General features: G+C 41.0%; 1 protein-coding gene and 1 long non-coding RNA gene across 9 annotated transcripts in view; one reads left to right on the forward strand and one right to left on the reverse strand.

The window, feature by feature from the left end:
- Positions 1 to 889: 889 nt before the first annotated feature.
- On the reverse strand, positions 890 to 25,216 carry LOC107318461. 6 transcript variants are annotated; one of them, XR_004308516.1, is made up of 7 exons: positions 24,673 to 24,772; positions 23,254 to 23,350; positions 22,719 to 22,828; positions 20,739 to 20,864; positions 16,020 to 16,131; positions 9,719 to 9,890; positions 890 to 9,237 (listed from the first exon to the last, which is right to left on the reverse strand). It is a non-coding gene; the product is annotated as an uncharacterized LOC107318461 (long non-coding RNA). The 6 variants fall into 6 exon arrangements; XR_001557368.2 differs by lacking the exon at positions 9,719 to 9,890 and adding an exon at positions 21,006 to 21,063; XR_001557366.2 differs by lacking the exons at positions 9,719 to 9,890; positions 24,673 to 24,772 and adding an exon at positions 25,125 to 25,216.
- Positions 24,832 to 25,627, forward strand: part of VPS13C (vacuolar protein sorting 13 homolog C) — a 74,855-nt gene continuing 74,059 nt past the window's right edge. For all 3 annotated transcript variants that reach the window (XM_015872267.2, XM_015872268.2, XM_015872269.2), the window contains exon 1: positions 24,832 to 24,961. In XM_015872267.2, the coding sequence (XP_015727753.1) occupies positions 24,862 to 24,961 (100 nt within the window). In that variant the 5' untranslated portion in view covers positions 24,832 to 24,861. The remainder of the gene's footprint in view (positions 24,962 to 25,627) is intronic.

A 25,627-nucleotide genomic window follows, 5' to 3' on the forward strand; every position in this document is an offset into this window, starting at 1 on the left:
CTTCAGGTGGCTGTGGACAAACATTACTGCAAAGCAAGTAATTCCTTATCTCGATGCCATTTTCCTGATTATTAAATCAGAAACAAACCTGTGCCGATTGCACTCTGCAGTGTAAAATGCAGCTCCTATAACTGTGCTGCTCTTCATGTAAATATCAGGAGTAGGAAGGAAATACCTATGACCTCAAAAGCCTGAGAGCACAGATGTGCAGATCAGGGATTAGGAGACACAGTTACTGCAGTATCACATTCCATGTATGGCACCACTTGTTCCAAGCTGCTCCTGTTTTTTCAGACCAGCTCTGAAAAGGCAGTACTGAAAATGGTCCCCACGCTGTCTCTGAGCCTGTCCTGGGAAGGAGCTCTTGAAAGAGGATGACCACTGTAGAGGATGCAGGGAAAAACTGAAAGTGTGGTGTGGTGGGGTCTGATGGGCAGAAATTCTTTGGATTTAACATGACGTAACTCAGAAAACAAAGGGAAAAAAAGCTGGACAAATGTATAGATTTGTGAAAAACCTGCTTGTAGGACAGCAGGGAATATTATTTGCCCCAGGACAGGAAAGTTGTCCTGGAGAAATCCCTAGGAGTGCAACAGGCCACGAGTTCACTGGGCCATCCTTGTGCTCTCCAGGAACTACCACCTGCTTCAGTCTCCTGCTTGTCCTGCATCTAGATTAGAGGTCTTCAGCTTGCACAGGGGGCTGAACTGTTGGGCATGATATTTGGCCAAGGTAGGAAAGGTAATGAGTCACATCTATTGATGGCTTTTTGTAGCAGGATGTTTGGTTAAAACAAACAGTAGCCTTGCGCTCACGAAACAAATGGCATAATTAAATGCTATCTATCTTCCATTACCGTGTATTCCGAACACACATGCACAAAGACACATAAAATTCACATGCATTTTAAAATAAGATGGTATTCAATACAGACTTAATGCTGAGGACAGCCACTAAAACACCCTCTAGAAATATTAACATAATTAATAGTGTGTTAGAAGGAAACCAATCTTTCTTTCATTCTTTTAAAATCCTTCTGGATTCTCTTTCCTCATAGTGAAGGTAAAACCAAGTTGAACGTTCCAGTGTGTCCGTGAAGTGACCCTCTGTGCAGAAAAGTGACTGGCAGAAAACACAGGTGGCAGGACTTGGTTGACTACAGGTGCCTGAAGCTGTCTCTTGGCCTGGACTTCCACACCCCACAGGCTGTGGGGTGGGGAAGAAGGGCTACTTTCTTTGTGCTTGGATCACTGAAGGGAGTCACACTTTATGCCACCAGCTTATTTGTATTTAAAGGACTTACAAGGAAAAAAGCTTCCAGTAGTTGAGGAACAGAAATGGCTACTGCTGAACCACTGATGGTGTTTAACAATTGATAACTGAGCATAGAACCAAGGATGAGAAGAGGATCCAACAAACAGCTATGATAAGAAATGACTGCCTCTTTTTCCCTTGATACCACCACAGGTGACCGGACAGCTACGTCTTTGGATTTTTAGTTTCCTTTTTAATTCCCCCTGTCATTCCTTTTCTATTTCTAGTCATAAATGTTGCAATGTTGCAAAATTATCTGTCCTGAGTGGTACAGTGAGAACCTGACCTTGTCAAGCATCGCATGTACTAGACAGAAAAACACTGAACAAGATTTTCCAGTTCACTTCCTTCCTGTTAAGGCTTAATGACTTCTCTACTTGCATTTCTCAGCCTTTTCAGAGCAAACTCAGGAAGCATGTGGAAGACCATAAGGTGAGTGACAGGATTGTTACAAAAGAAAACGAGTGCCTCTTTTTGTCTGTTTGTTTTTATGTAAGATAACCAGCCGAAGTTCTGGGTCTTAATTAGATTGCTTAGTTGGGGAGCCACATACAGGGAAACGAGTCACAGCCTGTGTTTAAACTCTTGCTGTGAAGTCCAGGGGGTTACACAAGTGTAGTTCTCCAGTGCTTGCCCATTCCTCACTCATGGCTGTTGGTTTCACGTGGCTATTTGGCTTTGTCTCATGATGTTCCTCAGTTGCCTGAAGAGCTCCCCTTTGCCTTCATGTAATAGGCAAGAAACACACTGAGAAGAGCACTTGAATAAGAGCCTCACACTAAAGACGCTTGCTTTCTCACATGCAGAGCTAAAGGATGAACTAGAGTAGCTGAGTGGCACTGTTCAGATTCCCATGACTATTTCCATTTTCTCCTTACCAAAATACATAGCTTCTTAAGATGTGACATTTTACCATTTAACTTCAATCCTTGCTGTTTTCTTATGTGTGTGCAAAACCTTCCTGTCCAAACCAGTCGCCACTTCCAATGAGCAATAAACCTGCATTTATCGTTTCACTGAAAATAAAAGCAATAACTGCTGCTGTCTTGAAATGACAGAGCCAGCCTAAGTCTGTCCGATGTTTCTCTGACTTCAGTAGATTATCTGATCTATGTAACTTTGACTGTAGATGAAACTCTGGTTGAGTGCACATTAGCTTTAGTCCAGTGCCTATAGCAGAACTGTATTTGCCAGATTTTCCTTTTTTTCTGGGATCCAACCATCAGATTTTGGGGATCAGGTGGGCACAGCTGGCTTTTGCTGTGCTGGATGCGGGGCCTAGAGCTAGAGCTGGAGGCCCCAGCACTGTTTTGACACACACTTAAAAGTGGCAGAGCCTTGATATTAAAAACAGGCTTCACAGGAACAGCTGCCTGGCCTGTAGGGACTGATAAGCTGTGCTGAAGATGATGTTGAAACCCATATAGGGATATCACCTGGGCAAACAGCTAATCCTGAGTATTGGCATGACCAGTGTCACTGATGATGAAAGAGTGACTATGGTCAATGATGACTCTCACACCCCTGATTATTTTGCCTCACCTATTGAAGCTTCTCTAAGCCAGTAACTCAGCTCTGCAGTCATATCAGTGTAGGAGTGTACAGGCAGCACAAATCAGCAATGAGAATGGTGATATATTCTGTCTGCTCAATAGGCTATAGCCACAAACCCATATTTGGTAATACTGGGTCACTGTAAAATGATCTCTTGCTTATTGCTGAGCTTAAGGAGAGCTTCTTTTGCATGAGTAGTTGAGCAGTGCAAGACTGCCTCATTACATGCCATAAGTGAGTTATGGCTGGGACTCATGCCCTTGGTCTGTTCTCAGGGCATGGGGCTGGTGTAAGTGAATGTGACCTCTAGCAGGGAGTGTCCATTTCAGAGGGGCTCAGATGGTGCCACCTGCAAGAACTGCATCCTGGATTTCCCCAAACATGAGACCTGATTGACCTTGTTCTCAAAACAAGGTGAGAGCTAAATATAACCCATAGTTGCAAGGTGCACTTTGCAGGGCTATGAGATATACTGCAAGTTTGTCCAGTATCAGCTTTTGTTTTGTGTGTGAAGGTTATCTGCTAAACAGTGTGCTTTCCTGAACCCATATGAAGGGTGGAACTGACTTCTTGAAATTAAACTTCTTCAATAGTACAGGCTAGTCTGGTTAAAGTTAAAACCACTGTTAGGAAGCTGCATTATTAACTATATTGTATTACAAAACTGTATTATTAACTGTATTATTAGCTGTCTGTATTATTAGCTGTGTTATTATTAAGTTATGAGAAGCTACATGCTATAGAATCACAAGGAAAAGGATACAAGGGTGTAAATTGTGCTTCCAAATAACCAAGTTCCTGGAGGCATTCATGGCCAGGCTGGATGGGACCATGGGCAGCCTGATCTTGCAGGTGAGAACTCTGCCCATGGCTGAGGGCTGGAACTGGATGGGCTTTAAATCCCTTCCAACCCAAACCATTCTGAGATTCTGTGATTCATAGGTAAACACCTCTATTATCTTCTCTCTCCCAAATGTAACCAGCTTTCTTTTTCCAGCAATAGCTGACCATGTTGGCAACCAAGACAACAAAGTACTTGGCACAGCCAGGGGAATGAATCATGCCACATGGAGCCCATTAGTAATGGCAAGTGGCTGGGTTGGGAGTGGAGGTGTTGTCTTGTGGGGTGCTGTAAAGAATATCTAAGTAGCTACAACTGGCTTCAGAAACATTTCCTCAGGGAGGGTGATTATTCTTATGCCCTGACAGAGGACGCAACGCAGCTGAGAAATCATTTTGCATCTTTCTCATGAAGATAAAACTTCTGATTTCCATTCAGAATATTCCCTGAACTATTCTCCAGCTCTGTAAGAGAAATCTAAAGCAAAACCATTAATATGAAAACATTGGTAAAACAGAGCTATTCCCACTGGAAGCACTAGACATGATCCAAGTCTGTGTAAAACTGGAGTACAAATCAATTCAATAGTGAGTCTTCTAAAACTTATCCTGAACACTTTTAGTGGAGAGGAATGGGCACGTTTTGTAAATGCATGCCAGATGGATGATGTGAGGCACATTTCTGTATTGTTCTGAAAATACACGTGGATTCATTTAAAAATACCTGTAGGAATGAATGAGCTAAGGTTGCCTCAGGAATGGAACTGGATACTGGGCAATAGCATGTCCCAGATGGTAGCGAATGATCCGTCATACCAGCAAGTTACTACATGAGTCCAGAAGATGGGCCGTTAACATAGAACAGCCAGATGGGGCAGTACACTTAAGAACTGTGTGAATGTAAATGGAAAAAAAAAGAGATACTTTGAGGGACCTTTTAAAGGTCAAAATCCAGCACAATCTGAGGGAAGTTACCAGAGGAGAAACAGATAACATTTAAAAACAGTATGTGGAGCTAGGATTATCAGTATGGAGCTAATCTGCTTCGCTTATTTATATTTCCATTCATTGTTCTTTGTTGTAAATAAATACTGTTTCAAGACAGGATACTACTCATTGTTTAGTTTTTCTTGATAAGAACTTAGTAGCAGTTTAAACTCAATTCTGATGAAATTCAACCCTTGTTAGGACATCGGTCCATGACTTCCTGTCAACTTCATAATCACGGAATAGTTGATGCTGGCAGGGCCCTTAGGAGATGACCTAGTCCAGGTACATCCAACCTCTGGGCCATGGGCTGGCATGGAGTCCTGCCCAGTGCCTCCTGCAGCCGCTCCTGCCCTGTGCCACTGTGGTGGCTGTTCCCAGCCAAGTGGCTTGGCCTGACCCTTGGTGTGCAGCCATTGCTCAGCAACAAGAAGACAGCAGACTGGGCTGAAACCAGCGTGAGCAGAGGGCGCTGTGCAGTGCTAAATCAAGGTATGGTGAATAATTTTATGCATTTTGTTATACTGGCTAAAAACAGTCCTCTGAACAATGATAAATATGCAGCCACGCTTTCCATTCTGATAAAGGAATTGAGAATAAGTTTCATGATTGCCTAAAAAAATCACCATTCTTTTGGTATATTTGTGATTCTGTCTTCAGGTGACATAAATAAGTTACCTGAGAATTTTCAAATGGCATGTCTGCATTCAGACATTCAACTCAAAAATCTGACCATGTGTCTTTAATAGATTTTTACAAAGACCTCTCTTACCAGTGAAAAATATCTCTTACTTCACAATCATGCCTTGTTCGTGTCATTGCCTTTTGACAGTATGTACATTTGCAAACAACTGTTGTCAAGGGTGAAGGAAGAGTAAAATAGTTGATGTTTGTTTGCATTATGTATAGAAAATCCAACAAAGATCTCAAGCCATTTGGACTGATTGTGTTTTGCAGATACAAAATATTTGAAGTTGTGAACACAGATGTTTCTAGTGATGAGCTGGATTTGCTGATAAAAATAGATGTGTCACCAAGATGCTCTAAGAGCTTAGTGCACCTGAAGTGCTGATACGGGGCAGGTTAGATATATGTTTCTCCATGTTAGGAACTTCTGATGGGTGTAAATATTCAGATTGTGTGATGAGAAACAATGGAAAATTCAGTATCAGCTTTCTATGGAAAGGACTGTCTGTCGAAAGGATAATGGTGGGGTACAGAATCTGAACCAAACATTGTTAGGAGCTAATAAGCTCAGAAGGGACAATGGCTTCATATGCTGAGTAGTGGTAGGTGCTAGGATATTTCTGCTAGCTACATAAATATAGTTAAACAAACACAGGCCCATGCTACCAAACATTCTGTAAACTACAAAACAGGAGAGAGAAGATCTTACTTAAAACTCATTCCTGCAGGTTTCTTGCGACCACGTCCATTTCAAACTCACAGAAATATAAGCATTAACAATATCTGCTGTGTAGAATTCCCTCAGGGAAATGAAGTAGGAAAAAAATGAGGAAAGTGCTGACATTAGAGAACATCTTAAAACATCACTGACCTCACTTAATGCAACATTACAGCCCATCGGAGCAAGCAGTCTGGGCAACAGCAAAATTAAGGAAACAAAAGGAGGGCTTCTTTTATCTCTCGTGAATTTAAAGTCATACTAGAAAAAAAATGAAAGAATAGCAGGGCTGAACTCATGGCAGGTGAGAAAAGGTGATAGAGTTACTAATTTACCACTTGCCTTTACTATGTTTCTTCACCAGCAGTTTCTGAGCCTCTGCTCTACGCTGGCTCCCATATTTTGTGTATCTGTGACTGATAAATGTAACAGAAGTCTACTCTGGACACCTGAGTGGGAAGCAGGCGGCCAGGCTCTCCATTAGCGTGTATGAAACCAGACAGTTCAGGATTTATGCTGCTGCTGAGGCACCAGTGCATTATCGTGATTAATTTAACAAAGCTTACCTAGAAATGACACCAGAAAAGATATCTAACGGCATGTTTCACTCTTAAAAGTAATATCTAATATGCATTTACAAGGAAGAACAGGGAAATGAAAGCCTGCTTTCCTGTGGTATTCTGACAGATCAAATGAGAGGTGGCATATTTCTGACTTTCCTGTGCTTGAGGAAGCTTCAGTCTGCAAAGGAGAGGGGAACAGCTTGACCTCATGCAAGATCATTGACTGAATTCAGTGTAGTGCTTGCGAAAGCAGCTCATTCATGGGTCTACAGTGGTTACAGGCATTGCCTAGAAAGGCTGCCAGTCACACCGTGCTTACCTGGGTTGGTTTGGAGTTAACCACTCCATCAGACCTGGACAGCAGAGCCCTTCCTCCATGTGCACCCTGGCCAAATGCTCTGAAGAACATGTTGTGAATGTTCCCCTTTGTATCTCTCAGCCACTGAACTCCATGAGCTGCTGACATTTCTGGGGCAGCTTTGACTTACCAAACAGGTTCTTGAGGGAAGGCTGGCACAACAGTGAGGTTCAGCAACCTCATGGTTAATGTACTTCCCAGACTGCATCAGAACTGTCAAACCATCAGACCTGCCACGTAAACAAATGAACTTGATATAAAACTGCTTTTAGCCTGTAATTTAATGTTTTTGTGAGGGAAATTGCCAAATCCTCATTTCACATAAACAGATATATGAGTCATTACAGTGAGTGTGTTTATTGTACACGGCACTTCTTTCCAAAACACACATGTTTAAACAGATGGCTTATGTTGACTATTAATGCAGTTCCTGCAATTAAGTTCAGACTGAACAAAGTAGGCAGAGACTGACATTCTATTGACATCAAAGCCAGTGTATTGCATCTTCTTCTTATGAATGTTCAAATTCAGAGCAGCTACTACAGCCTTACTGAAATGTCAACTGCGATAAGTCACGATGTAAATGAAGAGGAGAGATAAGGTAGCTGGCATCTCACTAATTTACTTTTTGACTGGGATTTACTATATGCATATTTATGCTGTTACGTTTTAACGGTGAAAGTCCACATTTGAGCAAATTACTGTAAATAAACGTAGATAGCAGTTAGATTCAATTGGTCTCTCCATCTCAGTTAGATTCAATTGGTCTCTCCATCTCTATAGCCATCTACTACAGCTATATAGTAGATGGCTGTAGACCAGCCAGATGAATAGATGACCATCTACTCTGGTCATCTACTCATCTGGCTGGTCTACAGCCATCTATGATATAGCTGTAGTGAGCTCAAAGCATGTGCAAACTAGTTTCTACCATACAGGGAGCCCAACAGCAGGGTGATGGTGTGCTCTTCTTGTTGTGCTACCAGCAGAAGTAGCCAAATGGCCCAAGAACAGTTATGGCTGTGCAGGCAAAACTGCTGTGCCAGAAACAGAAATGGCCACATCTGGTCAGCTCCAAGGCTCCTCTGTCACAGTATTTTGTTGATGTAGCATATTGCAATAGGGGCTGGCTAAGAAGGAATGTGAGAGCAGCTCACGTGACGTGGCACAGATTACACAGCTGAGACTGCTCCAGGGCTTCCTGACCTGCAGCCAGTTTCCTTGTGTTTAATAGTGCCTAACAGGTTTCTCCTCTATGAATTTGTTGCAGGGCTTTTGGAATTGATGTAAACACTCAGTATTCACAGTTTCCTGTAGCAAAATGTTTCATGGAAAAAGTGCCTCACTTTCATTTGAGCTTGCTATTATTTGATGATATGCAGGTCTTGCACTGGAAGAAACTGTGAACAACTGTTCCTTATTCACTGTCTTCTGTGATTTTTTAAAGTTTATTCTATCATCTGTTGTTTTTTCCAGGCTGAGGAGCTCTATACTATTTTTGGTGTGGAAGGAGATGCATACCTACCTTTATCATATTTTCTCTATTACCTCATGAGTATTTTTACATATCTATCTCATTATTTTCATATAAACTTGTGCAGCAGGTAGTGCCATGGCCCTGCTGTTGGAGTCTCATGGCTACAGTTCAATGAATGGAGCCTCCAGCCCCATATGACCCACTTAGGAGTTGCTGTCTGTAGCTTCTGGAACGATCTATGGGAATAGGTATGACTAGGCTTAATGAAGTAAAGTGGCTATTAAAAACAGCTCAACAAGCATTCAATATCTATTAGGTGTTGCTCACCTTTTCCTCCTTCCTTGGTACTCTCTAAAACCAAATTTCATCTGCTTTTTGTGTTCTTCTTCATTTAAATTTTGTAATGGAAAAAGACAGCAGCATGCATTTCATATGTCTTTGGACAGAGATGTTTTTAAATGACTTTTATATTCAGTAGTAACTTTCTAAACTGACACGCATGGGAACAGCTTTGTTTCAGCACAAAGCTGGGTAGTAGTTAGGTTACTTTGTCCTCTGCTCCAGTAGAGCCTGTGACACAAGTTGTTGGAAGATCTCCAAGTGTCACTGCACGATGCTGGACAAGTCTGAAGCTGAAGCAGAACAAGGTCCCTTTTATTGCCCAGGTCTGGCACATGTTCAGCGTTACAGAGCTGGTGCTGCTCAGTGGAACACTGCCTCCCCGCTGAAATACCACCAGCTGTTGGAGAAGAGAGATCATTTTCAGTCACACTAATGCAAATAGCCAGGGAGCCATATTCAACAATCTAATTAAGGCTGAACGAGGGGAGAAACTCGATACCTTACAACCTAAAAAACAACTAATCATCCCTCCTTCTGTGATCACTGATGGAAATACAACAATACAAAACAAAAAAATTAAAAAAGCCCAACACAGACAAAACCCCGAACCCACAGCATTTCTGGGAAACACCCAGGAAAGCTATTTCAGGAACAACACACAGTACTTCGATTTCTTCCAGTTTGTTTTTGACCAGCTTTAACAGAATTCACAAAACAAAATAAAAGGGAAAAACACATCTCCCATTACACAAAGTTTGCGAACTTTCATTTCAGTTTTATATACAATAATAAATGTTAACTTTATGGGATTACTTCAGCACCCTATGGTAGTATTAGGAAAAAACACCAAACCAAATCAAAACAACTTTGCAAAATACCTTTCAGTGAAATGGCCTGAAGGCAGCAGATTTACTCTCTAAACAGCTATATTTAGTGTTTCAGTTGACACAAAGCTTCATGAAGGAAGCTCAGACCCAAAAGGAAGAACAGCCTAGATGCTTTTCCAGTAAGTGGTAACTACAGCAACCACCAGGCATGGCTATTAGCTCTCTGCAGAAAGAGAGAAGTAAACTTAAGTCATTCTGCAGCTTGATTAAATATTTGTGAAGCTCATTTAATGTCCTTTCACCGAGTGAATGTATAATGCTCTAAACAGCCATAATTATAATGCATAAATATAACCTAGGAAAACAGATTCTTTTTATAACTTTGCTTGAAAAATGGCTTCAGAGCTGTAAAGGTAATGTACTGATACCAGAAACATTAGGAAGCTGATTACAAGTGTATCTCATCACACCGGTTATTCATGTTGCTTGACGCTTCCTGTCATCAGGGCTGGATTTCAGTCATTTGTAACTTTGCCAATTTGTAAGTGTTCGGCCTCAAGTTTTCCAGCCTGAATGTCAACCTCAAAGCTGCATTTTAACAAGAAAAATCGATCAAAAGGCACAAACATCTCTAAGGATCAAGTTTAACTCTTTTTAACTCTGATCTCCAAGGGCTTGGGAAAACAATTCAAGCACAGCATTGCTGTAACAGGGTCTTGTAGCAGGGTTAGACCTCTTGATGAAACCTAGAGAGCCTTCATAAATTGTAATTTGCATATGATCCATGCAGACTTTCATTGCATTTGCTAAAATGTCAGTATTTCTTGCCTGGTTTGTGCATGTTTGACAGAATTAGATTTTCTTATTTTTGATAAAGCTGCATATGGGAGAGCTATGATTCAGCTCATGGGAACATGTGCAGTCAGACATTCCACAACAAAGCTGTGCTGGCCCCAGCATAGTGCTTGTCTTTTCAAAGCTTGCACTGATCCTCCTGCTAGGACAGAATGGATGTGGAAGAAGGAGGAGTGAAGGCTGAGGGAAAGGGAGCAAGCTGATAGGTTGTCCTGGAGAAATGGTGGGATATGACAGCCTAGTTTTGAAGATAAAATATTCCAAGTCAATTAATGTGTATTTTTTGAAAGTTCTAAAACAAGCTATTTCAAATGAATAATACTAACTATAGCTCAGTTTGAACCATAGTAGGACACATCCAGGTCTTTCCTGGGACATAAGTTTCCCACATCATTTCTGAAGATTGTTGGTGTTAGCAGTGCATACATCAGGTAAAGCACTCATTTAAAATTTTCTTAAATCCAAATTATGGACATAAGTGAAGGAAAAATGATTTAATTATGGCTGCTAGTAGTTCTTGAATTTTATCTCCTCCTATGTTAAACAAATGATATGGTTGTGCCAGTGCCTTTATTTTAGATTCCCATCTCTAATCCTATTGGCATTTCCTCATGCAGTGAAAAGGTAAAACCAATTTACTGAGAGATTATAGAGCAGTAATTTATGTTGGTTTAGGCAATGATTCAGCTTCTGTCTGACATGAAACATCAATCCCTATTTCCCTTTGGCTTGTGGATAGATGTGGCAAACTTTTCAAAGCTACACGGGGAAGTTAAGGAGCCTTATAAATAAAACAAGCTTGTAACCATGGATTACACCTCAGAATGGCTGCTATCAGTTTAACCTTGTGGCTGCCGACCATCAGTAGGATTCCTGCTGCCAACTATGAGGAGAAGGTAACTTGCTAGCACAATGACCTTGGTAAAGTGGTAGGCCATAAAGCTTGACATTCGGATGTAAATGAATGTGAATGGTGACAAAATGGTGTTTTTCCTTTCCCTTTTTTTCCCTTCAACATTTAATATAAATGAACAGCTTTTGCTTTTTTTACATTGAGAGGCAAATTATGTGTATGCCACAAAGCACCAATAGTTTTCTTCTTAGCTTTTGTGTTGAATACAAACTATCTGTCATTCACAGAAATATCATCAGGCAGCTTCTCCATGCTGCTGCTTCTGGCACACTGGTGGTATCCTCCTCTTTCTGTGTCACTTGGCTTGGACAACTTTTCCCACACACAGGCAAGCTAGAAGCAGCATTTATACACCTTCAAGGTACAAAGCAATTATTGCTTTAGGCACAAAGATGACAGGCTGGGACTAACAAGTTCTCAGACCAAGGAAGCAGGCAGGGAAGGGCAGGGGGACTTGTTCCCAGGCAGAGGCACACCCTGAGATTCACCGAGTTGCCACCCTCAATTCCTTATTTTTTCTTCAGGGCTCCACACCTTTCCAGGTAAGTGATCATCACCTCCTGCATCATTGAGCTGTTGACTTCACCCATTTTAACAATCCCGCTTCTGCCTGTGGTTTTGCTTTTCTTATCTCGCCCAGCTCTAGCTGAGCTCTCATACTCAAAACATGTTGATTTTCTCATGAGCTTGAGTCCAGAATACACTGCTGAGCCCTGCAAAACAGAGCCTGGGATTATGGAGAGCTGAGCCAAAAGGAGGAGGGTAACAGTGGAGGCACAACTATGAAATCCCCCAATACCCTGGTTCTGTAGTGGTCTGGGAAACCTGGCACATCGCCCCCGAGTACTGTGCTGGCCTAGATCTACCAGCACAGAACTAGGACTAGGTATTAGTGTGCAGAAACAGAGTATTATTACTGAAGGCCAATAATAGTCCTCTCAGTTGTCTCATGTTGAGACAACTCTGTTTATCAGGGTCTAAAAAGCAACCACCACCCATCACTAGACAGCTTCTGCTTGCCTTAGCCAAAGAGTTACCTGTAAGTACAGCAGTACCTAATCCAGCAGAGAACAGGTCTTCATAACAAGCACTGAAACCTAGGGACAAACCTGACCTTGCAGTGAAGGAAAGGAATCAGAGGACATAACAAACCTGATGGAGATGTAAGATGAGTTGATGCCACATATTTCAAACTCTAGTTCCGCGTTAAAAAATCTGATGTTTTAGAAAAATGTTAAATATATTAGCACTGAAATCCCATGAATTGGAATGCTGTGCTTTAAGTGAAGGCAGCTGAAGTAACATCATTCATAAAATTTGAATTGAGATCATAAACTGAAAGCAGATGTGAAAGACTGAGAAATTCAGACTGCCTGACATACTGAATAATGCCTTGCAAGGACACGACAGAGAGTAAGCACCTTGTTCTTCAAGTGGTCAGAGACCCACAGCATGAGAAGCCGATTCTGACCATACAGGAGGTCAATGAACAGATTTACAGTAAAAGCCATGTAAGAAAAATAAACAGAACTACAATGGTAATACACAGCTGCAGACAAATGAGGAGGCTTAATGAAAGGAAATTTAATTGTAGATGTGCAGGGAGCATTTCAAGAACTCCTGACTGAGGTCTGGAGATACGCACCTTGTCTAACATGCTTTCAGAAGGATCAAATCACAAAGAACGTGTACAGCTAAACAGGAAATGGAGCCTTGTCAAAATGAACAAATCCTTCAAAAATAACATCTAAACCACAGAAACAGAAAAGAGCACAAGCTCTGGTTTTAGAATTAACTTGCCCCAAAAAGGAAGCCATAAGAACTAGTAAAAATCCCTCTAGTGGATCTAAAGTAAAAAAGCTGCCAGAAGGTCTATAGTGTTCACTGAGGAAATGGTATATACAAAATTGCTCATGAAACAAAGGGTTATGTGAAAAACTCTTTAAAAATTGATCAGGTTGTATGGTGGATGTAGAATTCATGTAGGACCTGGCATGAAGATTCTTTTTTTGTAGGGACTGGGTCAGAAAATCTATCTCAAATCGTAGTGTCCAGAGGCACTACCTCTCAAAACACGTCTATAGACTGAACTATATGGAACTGTCAGGGTCACACAGTTCTCAGTGCTTAGCTGATGACTGGTGGACTGGACAGCAGACTGCTTGGAATTACTACATGCCCTTAAAAAGCCTTATTCACTGGTTAGTCAAAACACCGTATCTTTATAAAACAACCTACTCCATTCATAGTTGCACATCCTGTCAAGCTTCAGGATAAGAGGAACATCAAGGAATTGCACTTATGTTATGAATTACATCACGTTGCTATGCACTTGAACCATTCAGGAAATGGTTCTTTCAAAAAGCCTTTGATCTGCTTCCAGGGAAACGAAAGAATTTTTAATCTTGCTTGGTGACAGAGAAAGCCTTCTAAAATTTCTGAAACAAGTTCATATAAAAGCATGACAATTTATCTGGCATCTCCAGGGATATTTATGGCTGCACCAGGTGCACAACACTAACAATCAATAGCAAAAAAACCTGCATTGCTACTAAATTCAGAAATACCAGACATAGAAATTTGCAACTCAGTTGTCGAGTAGTCCCACTTATTAGACTTTTTGGACATGACCTACTACAAGGTTTGTTTAGAGCCTTAGTCTTTGAATGAATATGTTCCTTTACCTTCAGCCACAGTCACCCTGACAACTGACAGCACTGGCCTCACTAGCTCTTCTCCCTCCATAGCACTTGTGACAGCTATGAAGAAAAGCCGTGTCTTTATCAACCTTCAATTTGCTAGGCTACTCAAGTCAAGCTCTTTTATTCTTCTTCCGTAGAATGTGCAGGAGATACACGTACCTGTTCTCTGATCACAGGAACAGATAAGTTTGAATTCATCTTTTCCTGACAAGGGGTGATTTATTTCTACTTTGTTCCTTTGTTCCTAAAGCCCTTACTTGTGTTACATGAGGGACATGTAAAGGGCTATTAAAAATGAAGGCATAATCTAGTTCTGTGTGCTTTTTCTGATTTTATTATTTTAAATACAAAGGTAAATATTAACATCATAGAGGCACATTACATAGGCTCAACTACTGAACATTATAATCAAACCAAAATGGCAATTGAGATTAGATCAGTGTGCTACCAATTATATTGGCTTAGTTCATCAGTTTATGAAATCATAAAGTTAGTACAGCATGTAATCAAAGTGTGTGTCCAACAAAGAGAAGATTTGCTATGTGTTAATTTTGCAGCAGATGATTGAAAAAGAAGTTATTTCCTTACGGTAAAGATCTACCTGTAATGGAGGACTTTAGCAACCTGAAGCTGACCAGACCCAGGACTCACAGAGCAAAAGACATTGCCTGGAATGGATTTATTTAGCTCATCTTGAGGAACCGCAGAGATTGTAATGCTGTAGCAAAAATTCATCAGTATGCTTCACAGAAATGTTTTCAGAAGTATCTCATAAGTAAAAAAAAAGTATTTCTATACAGTTGAATAGCATTAATTATGAAAGATAAAAATGGAAAAAAAATTAGTTTCCCAGTCACAGCCTTACAACCTAATTTGTAATTGAGCTGATGGATGCAGTTATTAATTATATCATGCTTTTATCCTTTCCTGACTACACTAATTCCCAGAAATATTGTAAGTTCTGCTTCTGCACACAGTTTAGCTCCCCAGTAAACATACCCATCTGCTCAGTGTTTTTCTTCCTTCATAACTATTACCTCAGTGCTACAAGCAGCTGACTGAGGGCATTAGGCAAGAAATACGTCTGCTCTTACAGACCGTCTTGTTATAATGAAATTGGAAATCAGGTGATGTTAGTTCTATCGGACGATATCTATGTTGGCAAACGTCAATTGGAGTTCACGGATCCAGGTGACAGGAAGCTCAGTGCCTACTACCTTTACTATCTAAGTGGCAAGGAACCTTTTTTCCTGCTTCTGGACAGTCCACTTAGAAGGCCGTTTCAATTTTAAACAGTAGTTCTCTTAACTGTATGCACCCAAAGTAGGAAAATCTGATGTGGTTACAGGCAAAATTATTATTATTTCCATAAAATGTTAGGACTCATTTTAAATACTTTTCTTGTTCTCAAGAGAAGTGGTGTCATTTTCAGGCTTGATTATTTTAATGGTAGAGATGTGCACACAGTGCTGACATGAAGTTTAGGATAGTGTAAGGAACTTCCTAAACTCTGATGTGTTCCCTCTCATGCCAAAGACAAATTTCAGATGCAGGATGCTAGCAAAATTCAACTCATGAAAGCTATGTATACCATGGCTGCTCTGTACTTCATACATTAAATCTCAGACTCTTGTTTTTCCAAGAAATTTCTGATAGCAGCTATCAGTTTCAGAGGCCCCACAAACACTATAGGGAATAAACTTCATTGCAAATTAATTCAACATCACAGTCATGGCTTATATGTGACTCTTGTGCCATTATGCTAGAATAAGATCTGCTAGTTGCCATAAGGGCAAGTGCTCCTATCATATCTCTTCTCATTAAGTGAAAGTGGATAAACTACAGACAGTGTGTATTACACGGCCGATCACATGCTACTTACACGTGGCCAGCTTCTTGATTCTAATTAGAGTCCGCTGTCTCCTGAAGTTGTTTGCCAGCTCATGAGTCCAACTTTGCCAAAAAGCTGTGTTTTCATGCTGACTCCAGCTATTCTGTGAGAAAGTACAAGCAAATAAGAAAAATTAGTTCAGTTCAGAGGATAAGAAGATGTCTGCCACATTTGTCAGTCCTTTGTATTTACAGCAGTGACTGGCTCTTCTACCCTTACTAGTTGCTTCCTACTTAATGGAAAATATGTTTTTAGAACAACTCAGTGTCTAATTTAAATCCAGTGTAGATTTAGTTTGTGCATTTCAGAGGAGAGAAAATATTAAAAATAAATAAATAAATAGTGATTCTCAGAGTTGCGGGAGAAATAAATGTTTATTGTTGGGCAAAATACATAGGTATCTACCCAGGGCATAACTTGGTATTATATGAAGTTGAATGAGAATTGAACAAATCCAGTATGGAAAGGAAGACAAAATATTTGTGTGTGACAGTACTCCTTCAGAGGTTTCAATCTTGAGGAAAAATATTAAGTTTGATATTTTAAGTGACTTTTAAACTGAGATGACAATAGTGAAATGTTTGAATATGAGAGGCTTCTAATCCAGCTGTGGAATTCAGATGGACCTTGCATGGCTGCAGTTAACTCATCTATGGGACTAAGATTTTTTATGAAGTATAGGACAACAGAACTTTTGATGAGTCTGTAGTTCAGAGTTACTACACCGAATTCTTAAAATCTGTAAGTCAGGAGATTAGTCATTCAAATAGACAAGATCATCACGCTGATCTCTACAGGCTCCAGCAGCACAGCAAGCAAGTACTTCATTCATGTATGTGTTTAATATTTAACAGGGTGCTTCTTTGTTATAGTAACAGGGAAAAGTACATATGGTTTGCTGCTGTCAAAAAGAAAAAAAAAGAAGCAGAAGCACAACAAGCAGAGGCTGTTGATTCCTTTCTCATATGCCAAGTACAACCTTTCACCTAAGAAAAAAAACCTGCAAAAGATAGATGATATGATGTAACCTTTTATGTTATTATTAAAAAGCTTTTACTTACTTTTGATAAGGGACAGCTGGACAGCTTAAAGTATGTACAACAACTTATGATACAATTCTTATCCATAAGAAGTCACGTATGCTGGCTGCTCAGGGGCTTAATGGTTTCATGAGAAAAGCAAACTCAAGAAGTAAGGATGAATCTATAAATAGCTTGGTTACTGAATGCTGCTGCTTAGGGCTGTGGAATATATAGTAGAAGAAGTGTTTGTGTTTCCTAATATTTCCTACAAATAATTAACAATTATTCCAGTCTATTCCAGGTTGCCTTTACTGCTTCCTAAGTATGATGAAGGAGGCTATGCAGCAATTTGCTGGTCAGGAATGCTACAATACAGCCAGAACTGTCAAAAATAAACTTGAATTAGATACTGCCCAAGAACTTGGTTGTCATTTTGCTTCTCTTCTTATGGAAAGCTGTTTCATAACAACGGGCAAGGAAAAATAAGTGGTACTAATTTGTAGGAGAAGTGTAAGGAGGAGCCACTGAGAGGGACAAAGGAGGGGAACCGAGCAGGTGATTTCCTTCCTTCCTCTGGCCCTGGTGATGAGGTTTGATGATCTGAAGGCAAATAATGAAGAAGGAACATGACAGCTGACTTCCTTCTCCGTCAGGGGACTGATTCCAGTGGTTAAGTGGGAAAGCAAAGGCTGCTTTGTGCCTTTATTTGGTCTCTCTGGGACCGCTGAAGCATAAATCTGGGAGATTCTGTCTTTTGGGATGCTGTTCTTTCTCTTTCTTATAGCAATCACTGGGATCAATGATGAGATGAGCACTTAGGTTTGCACTGGTATATTTAACAATGAGACCGTTCAGTTTAAGGACTGCTGATTAATAGGAAATCAATCTATCCAGACTGCAGTGCTGTCTGATGCTTCCTGAATGATAAAGTAGCCATTACTGCTGTTGGTCATACTGTCCTGTCTCATCTTATCTGCACATTTCATAAGAACTCGGGCTGATCTGGCATTTCAGTTCTCTTTATTTTTAAACACAAAACAGATTAGACATCAACAGCAGTCCACAAAGAACAGGAATTAATGTGATGGATTCCTTGTCCATCTTCAGAATTCTTCTTTGAACATAACCTGCTACAATCTCATCTTTAAATATGTGATACTTATAGGCATTCTTTTCCTCACTATTTTAATACAATGATTTTAAAATAATTCAACTTTTTAAAAGAATAATTGAATTTAATATTTCAAAAATAGTGATTTGCCACTAAATCAAATGCATTGTTTAAATCTTCTTAAATTAGTTCTATTGACTTCTTTTGGTTTGTGGAGCTAGTTAAGAAAGAGCAACTGGTGCGACAAGACCTATTTTTGATAAATCTATGCAGCAAATTATTTCAGTCTGGTGACTCAGGATTAAGTTCTTTGGATATTTACATTGAATCTGCTGCCTAATCTCCTCCCACTCACTCAGACTGTAAGATTTTCCACAGAGCAGAGGTGAATTCTGCAGGCATTGTGTCTGATCCTATCACTTTTACTGCTGCATTGTGGTACTGCACTGGCTTTGAGATACACATTTGAACTGACAGTGTAACTAAAATCATTGCTAGAGGATTTAATCTTTTGTGTGCTGGGTCTTTCAATATTTTGTTAAGGTGATAACAAGGAACAGCTCAAATCTCATCCTAAAAAGCTGTTATTTCTATTTCTCTGTACTTTTTGCCTACTGTACTTCAGCGTTCTCCTGCCTATCATTCATTGTACTTACCGATAACTGAAGCTTTCCTATGGAGTTTGGCCTGTATTTACATTGCCGCAATCACTCCCGTATGTGATCACCCACTACTTCAGTCCCTGTACACTTCATAAAAGAAGTCAGCTCTATGGAGTTTGAGCTAGTATACAAGGGATGCTCAGAAAGTACTGCCTCCTATTTTATGATGTTGGCCCCTGACATCAGAGGCAGATGTTGGTGGAATGGCAGAACTTACACATTCCTACAAATATTCTGTAACATTTTGTTGCTGTGACAGATGGCAGCAGAGGAGCAGTCTGACAGAATGGCATGTTACATGCAAGTGCAGATGAAGCAAAAGGGTGGAACTGAACACCTTCATGCGGTAAAAAATTGCAGCCTTAACATGCTTCTTGAAAAATAGTTGGAAAATAGTGTTTTGTAGCTGAGAATTTGCTCTATCAAGTAGTGTCACTGTGCAATTTGCACCTATTGTAGTTTCCATGCAAATAAATAGGAGGCACTACTTTCAGCATGACTGGTGTAGTTCAGTTTATGATGTCTGACAGCTCTTCTACTGAAATGTTTCCTCTCCCAACCACAGGACAGGGAAACAGGATTCTTCCTTCAGTCACATTACACTGGCATGTGACTTAATCACACTGCAGCTACAGAGCTCTGGATGAGGTCATTGAACGGACTGATGAAAGGTGAAGGCTGTGCTAACAATATCAGCAGAGGTACAATAAACTCTGCAAGCTTTTGGGGAGTAAAAGACAAAGCAAAGCTGGTCTTTTATCTGAAGTGTGACAACTTCATGAGTCTTATTGACTATTCTTGGCTTCTACAGCAAAACTTTCTTATAGAGTGGTGTCTATCTGCAACTGGGATTTGTTACAATGTTCATATTCTATCATAACAGGGTTTTCTGATTTCATTTTCAAACAGAAAATAAACAGTGAATTCTAATTTGGTTTTAGTTTAGTTCTCAAATATCAAAAACAGGCAAGAGTTTCAGAAGTTGAACTCAGCACTATCTGCAGGTGCTCAGGCACTCAAAAGCATTACATAAATTTTCATGAAGGATGTGATTTCATTAACAATTACATCTGCCAGACAACCCCCACCAAAAATCAAATCCACTGCACCATTTCACACACCATATTCATTCTGTGATCTTCCATTTAAGGATGCTCTTATATTCCACAAGAAAATGAAATATGATGTTAGCTTAAAATCATGACATTCAATCCACCTGCCCTGCTTTCACTTTTGGCAGAGTTAAATTACAGCACTGATTTTAAAACTTTGGATTTAGCACAGTCTAAGGGCCAAACTTGACATCGACAGCATTATGAACTATCATTAGATGGATCTGTTAGTGGGATGTTGGCTGTGCAGGACTTTGGAAAATAGCTGCCATTTTTGGTGAGTAGTGGAGGAAAGGGAAGTATGTATAGAAGACTGAAAGTTAAAAGGCAGACTCTGCTTTCAAGATCAGGCCTGGGCTGCTCAACATTCCTTCTACTAGTTGAGTAGAACTAAAGATAAAGAAATTAAAGGCAGATATATATATATATATTTATATATTTAATTCAAGTACTGTATTTCAATGTTAACCTAACCTCTGAGTGCCTTACTTGCAAAACAACTGATAACTTGCCACTTTTATTCACATACACACATACTTACTATGTGAGAATATGTGAGAAGTGCATAATGCATAGCTATATTAAGAATATGAAACATTAGACTTGGAATGATAAGCATATTTACCATTAGTGGAAATTTAAATATTATAAATCCTGAATTTAGATAAGCTTTAAAAATGCTTCTCAAAGGCTTGTTCTCATATGACTATTTGGTCTCGACAAGGAAGTGGAAAAAAAATAAGTAGAGATTACACTCTGCACTCTTGCTGTACAGAAAGACCTCCCCAAAATTAGCAGCCTACCTGGTCTTGAGTATATCCTTGCAGCGTGATGACAGATTGCCTTGCAGTGTCTCCTGACCCACTGATGAGAAGTTTGCTCAAGTTCTGCTTTGAATAAAGGTTTTTCTAGCCCATGGAGCACCCTGCCTGTGTGTAAGATGAACCCTGGATCAATATCATTATTAAGAGTAAAGGACAAAAAAAGCATATTTGCATTGGGCAGCGTAAATTTGCAGTAAGAGAAGAAATAAGAAAATAAATGTATAAAGATGTGCTACTCATACTAACAGCACAATGTATCAATGTGAGTTCTTCAAAACTCTCTGTTGAAACTGTGAGACTCCAGCTGTCACAAGGGAAAGGAAAAACAGATTAGTGCCCTGTGTTGACATCTTCTTAGTGTTTCAGTCATCTAAATATGTCCAAATCAATTGATTTAGTGATTGCTGATGTATTTGAGATAAGTATTGCAAGAATTCCCAATACTGATCTCAGGATATTATTACTTAGCATTTTATGTAGTTTATACAAGGCAATTTGGGTGGTTTTCATCCTTCATTTTAGTAGTTGATGTGAAAGTATGAATACACCTTTTGTTTTCCTTTATTTTCTGTAAAGGCATTCACTATGAACAAAATCTCCTGTGCGCTACTTAGAAGAAAGATTAAAAACAGTGAAAAATAAAGTCAGTATAAAACTAAAAATCAAACCCAGCAACAATATGAAATGGTATTAATTCCACAGAATTATTATTACTACTATTTTTAGAAAAATAGTATCTTATTTTTCTTACTTTATATTAGAAAAATGGCAAAATTATCAGTACTGACTTGTTGCATCCATTAAGTCTAAAATCTCTGTATTATACAAAGTTAGTTCTTCTGAGAATTTTACAATAAATGAGAATTTTACAATAAAACATTGCTTAACAGGAGATTCTCAGCATCTGAAAGGAGCGAAAAGCCTCAGAATTTGAATGGATAAAGAACAGGATGCTCAGCAAGGCTGCGCTGTAACCATTTTTGGACATTTTCAGAACTTGTATGGACAAGGCTCTTGGCAACCTGATCTAACTCATTACAAAGTCCTCTAATCCCTGGAGGCTTTGTGATGAGAAGAGTTGATGCTACATTACTTGGCTGATTTCCCAACTGCTAACAGGCATGCACTCTGTTTTGTGAGGTATAGTGGATAAAATTTGCCATCTGTTCACTTGCCAACAGTCAGATGGTAGAAGCTGGAGATTTTGTAATATTAATGCAGTAAAAGATGAGAAGAAAGCTGGGTTATTATGTGGTCGATTCATGTACCCACCTCAAATTAGCATTATGCAGTGGCTATTATTTATTTATGTGTGCAAGACTGCACAACAGGCAACACCAAACAAGTATTTGTTGTTACAATGTGTATCTGTATTCATAAAACTAAAGATTTAAACCAATACTCTCAGTGCAGATTTCCTGTTCTTTCAGGCTTTGTTCTTCAGGAAGTTCTACCTGAGACCTGAGCAAAGCTTGCCATATAAATAGCAAAACACAACATTAAGTGTTACAGTGCTGAGTTTATGGTTTCTTTTTGTGAAATAATGAAGTGCTACCATAATACACAAGGAGCAGGTATTTGAGGACTTTCAGCTGTGTAAAGACTACTGACTATTCATAATTATCAAAGCAGTAATGCCTATTCAATGCTGGCATTTAGGGAAAAAAAAGGGCAGAACACACAGGTTCTTCCTTGCAGTGAATGAACATTACCTGTGCATTCAGTGAATGGCAAGCAAATACCAACGTTTCTGTTCTGAATCTTCTTCCAGAAATCTCAATGCTTAAAAGAAGCAGCATGTAAGTCAACAGATAATAATATATATAATAATATATAATAATATATATATATAATGCAGTCAACATAGATAATAATACATCTACGTAAACTGCCTTCTTCACAGTTTGTCCATTCACCATTCCATTCTGTATTTCTGTAGATTTTACTGAAGCAAGATACCTGACACAGACTTGGCTTTCTGGGAGTTCTGTTCCAGGTGAAATCACATTATTTTGTGAGCTATTTTTCATCCATTAGGCTGCGTATTTGTGTTTGTTAGGAAAGCACATCTGTAAACAATAACAGAAATATCATTTACTCAACTACATGCTCTAACAAGATGATTTTCAAAAATCACTTTGGTTAATTAGGAAATGATCTGACCACATAAAAGCTGTTTTTACTTGTTATCCAACAATTTATAATTGTGATAAACTGATCTCTGCAGAATTCTCTGTGCAGAAATCAATACAGCCGTTACGAGAAGCAAAGAAAATGGATTTATCATCCTGCAAATATTACATAATTGTTATAGAGAACATTCAGTGCCCCCGATTTGCACAACTGCTCTTAAATTTATATACACTAAGAGATCGAGCTCTCACTGATTGGCTTTTGCTCAGAGCTTATTCAGCCACAGCTTGTAGATACAAAGCACAATAAGCAAAAGCCCTTTAAAATTTTATTGTAGTAATCACAAATGAAAGTTTGTTACCAATCAAAATGGCAGCAGAATCTCAGCACACAATTTCCTGCCTTGTTTTCTTGCACTGATGTTTCCCAAGGATACAAATACCTTTGAGCAGACAGCGCTGCATGGAAGGAGTAAAGAAATAAATCATTGGCACCTTCTGCAGTTTCTAGAAGTTATATAATTAGAAATTTTTCTTCCTGTCTGAAGCAAAACAGAGCTTAAAAGAAGAATGTGGTACTTGAATGCCATCCTCTAATGAAAAATCTCATCTGTTATAGTAATCATGTCACACATCATGCGTTTAGTTTGAAGGTCCTTGGAATCACCTCTGGGTTAACATGGGGGGAATTCTTTGAAAGAACAAAAATGGCACTAATGACTCAACATAAAACCAACTTAACCACATACAGGCATAAACCAGCCTTGCAAAAGGCCCAGAATGCAGCATGCACAGATGATTTTGATCAATACAATGACTATTAATTAAGCATCTGACAGTTCTCGTCCAAGAACTGCCACAGTACGTGCAAGGGAAAAAGCATCCAATGTGCTCTTGGTGCTCACCAGTAGGTGCCTACAGAAAGGTACACAAGGGTGACACTTCCCACTGATGAACCTTTCCACAATTTCCATGAATCCTCAGCATTGTGCCGTACAACTTCCCCCACCCAATCACATGGATCATTGTGTTTAACAACCACCGCAGATCCGAACTTTGCTCTTAGTGATGTAATGTTCTGCCTCACGCTTTAAACATCGAAAAATGCTTGTGTTAAAGTGAGGCACACATATTCCTAGCAACGTACAGACGTGGCACGCACCAAATAAGGAATCTTCTTGTCTTGTCGCCTGCTCTGGGCTGGCTGTGTGCGTTATTGAACAGGTTGATTTAACAGATCTATACATACAGGGGTGACCTCATGTTCGTGCCTCCCGCACAAGGGAGATAACCGCACACAGCCCTTCCCATTCAGCTCCGCTACAGCAGAGGGAGCCTGCAGGCCTCGGACGCGGCTCTATCAGCACCGAGGGGTAACAGCTGCTAATAGACCTTTATCGGCTCACAAAAATTCGCTCCTTCAGCGGTGTTCTCTTAACACACCCTCGCACTCGGCTCCACAATGTTTTTTATCCGCATTTTGAAGCGTTTGCCTGCCTCCCTCACCGACCGTCCCCGTTGTTGTCTTATTTTCATGCATTTTTCAGGCCTGAGTATTGCCAGTACTCATTTCCCCTCTCTCGTTCTCCTTTTCTGCCAGTTTTCACGTCACTTGGGCGGCCGGATGAACACCAATGTTTTTCTGTGCATCATAAGAACTCTCAGCAGGCACCCTCGCCCTTCAGAGCGCTGCTTCCCCGCCTCGGGGCCGCGGCTCGGGGCTGCTCCTCTCCCCACCCGCAGCCCCCCAACACCTGCTCCGCAGCCATGCCGACACCCACCCCGTCCCCTCAGCTCCGTGTGGCGCTGAGCTGCTCCGCCCCGTCACCTGACCGCGGGAACGCTCCAGCCGCTGCCTCGCGCCGCTCCCGGCCCCCCCTCCCTTGTTCCCTCCCCTCCGCGCTGCTCCCGGTGCGCCGCGGGCGGAGTACGGTGGGCCGCGGGAGGCGTGAGGTGGGCCCGCCTCCGCCATGGTGCTCGAGTCGCTGGTGGCGGACGTCCTGAACCGCTTCCTCGGCGACTACGTGGAGAACCTGAACAAATCCCAGCTCAAGCTGGGTATATGGGGGGGTAAGGAGCCCGTTCCGCCCCGGCTCTGTGGCGCAGCGGGGCCGCCGCCGCCACCGGGGGAGGGCGCTTCCTCGCGGGGAGCGGGTCTGGCTGGCCCCGTATTAGCCGAGCTGCCGGCGGCCCCTTGAGGAGCGGGCGGGCGGCCTGTAGCCGCGGAGCGTACCTCCGCCTCACTGCCCCGCGAAGGGCGGTCGCTGTGAGGGCCGCGTTGCTCCCGGAGGGGCGGTCGGTCGCCTTGAGACCGCGGACCACCCCCCGGGGGCGGTCGGTCGGAGCGGGGCCGCGTTCTCCCCCGTGAGGGGCGGCGGTGGGCGATGGGGCCGCGGCTTCCCGCGCTGGTGGCGCCTCCCGGCGGCGGGCGGTGTCCATGAGGGGGCTGGGGCGGCTGCGCTGCTCGTGTGGGGGCTGTCAGTGCCACAGGGGATGAAGCTTTTCTCCTTAGTTTGATCGCGCTGCTGCCACGCGGTGAATGATTCATACCTATGTTACAAACAACATAGCCCGAGGAGCTCTGCTATTGAAGCACTCGGGTGGTACATGTGCAGTTTTCCTCATGTATGACTCGGTGTGCCTGTGCTCCCCAGTGTTATACCTTATATTTGCAAAGCTGTGGTTGTTTTCCTTGTTCCAGCGTGTTTTGCATAGGTGTGACATCAATGAACTTTT

The sequence above is a fragment of the Coturnix japonica genome, chromosome 10 (assembly GCF_001577835.2).
Source record: "Coturnix japonica isolate 7356 chromosome 10, Coturnix japonica 2.1, whole genome shotgun sequence".
Lineage (NCBI taxonomy): Eukaryota > Metazoa > Chordata > Aves > Galliformes > Phasianidae > Coturnix > Coturnix japonica.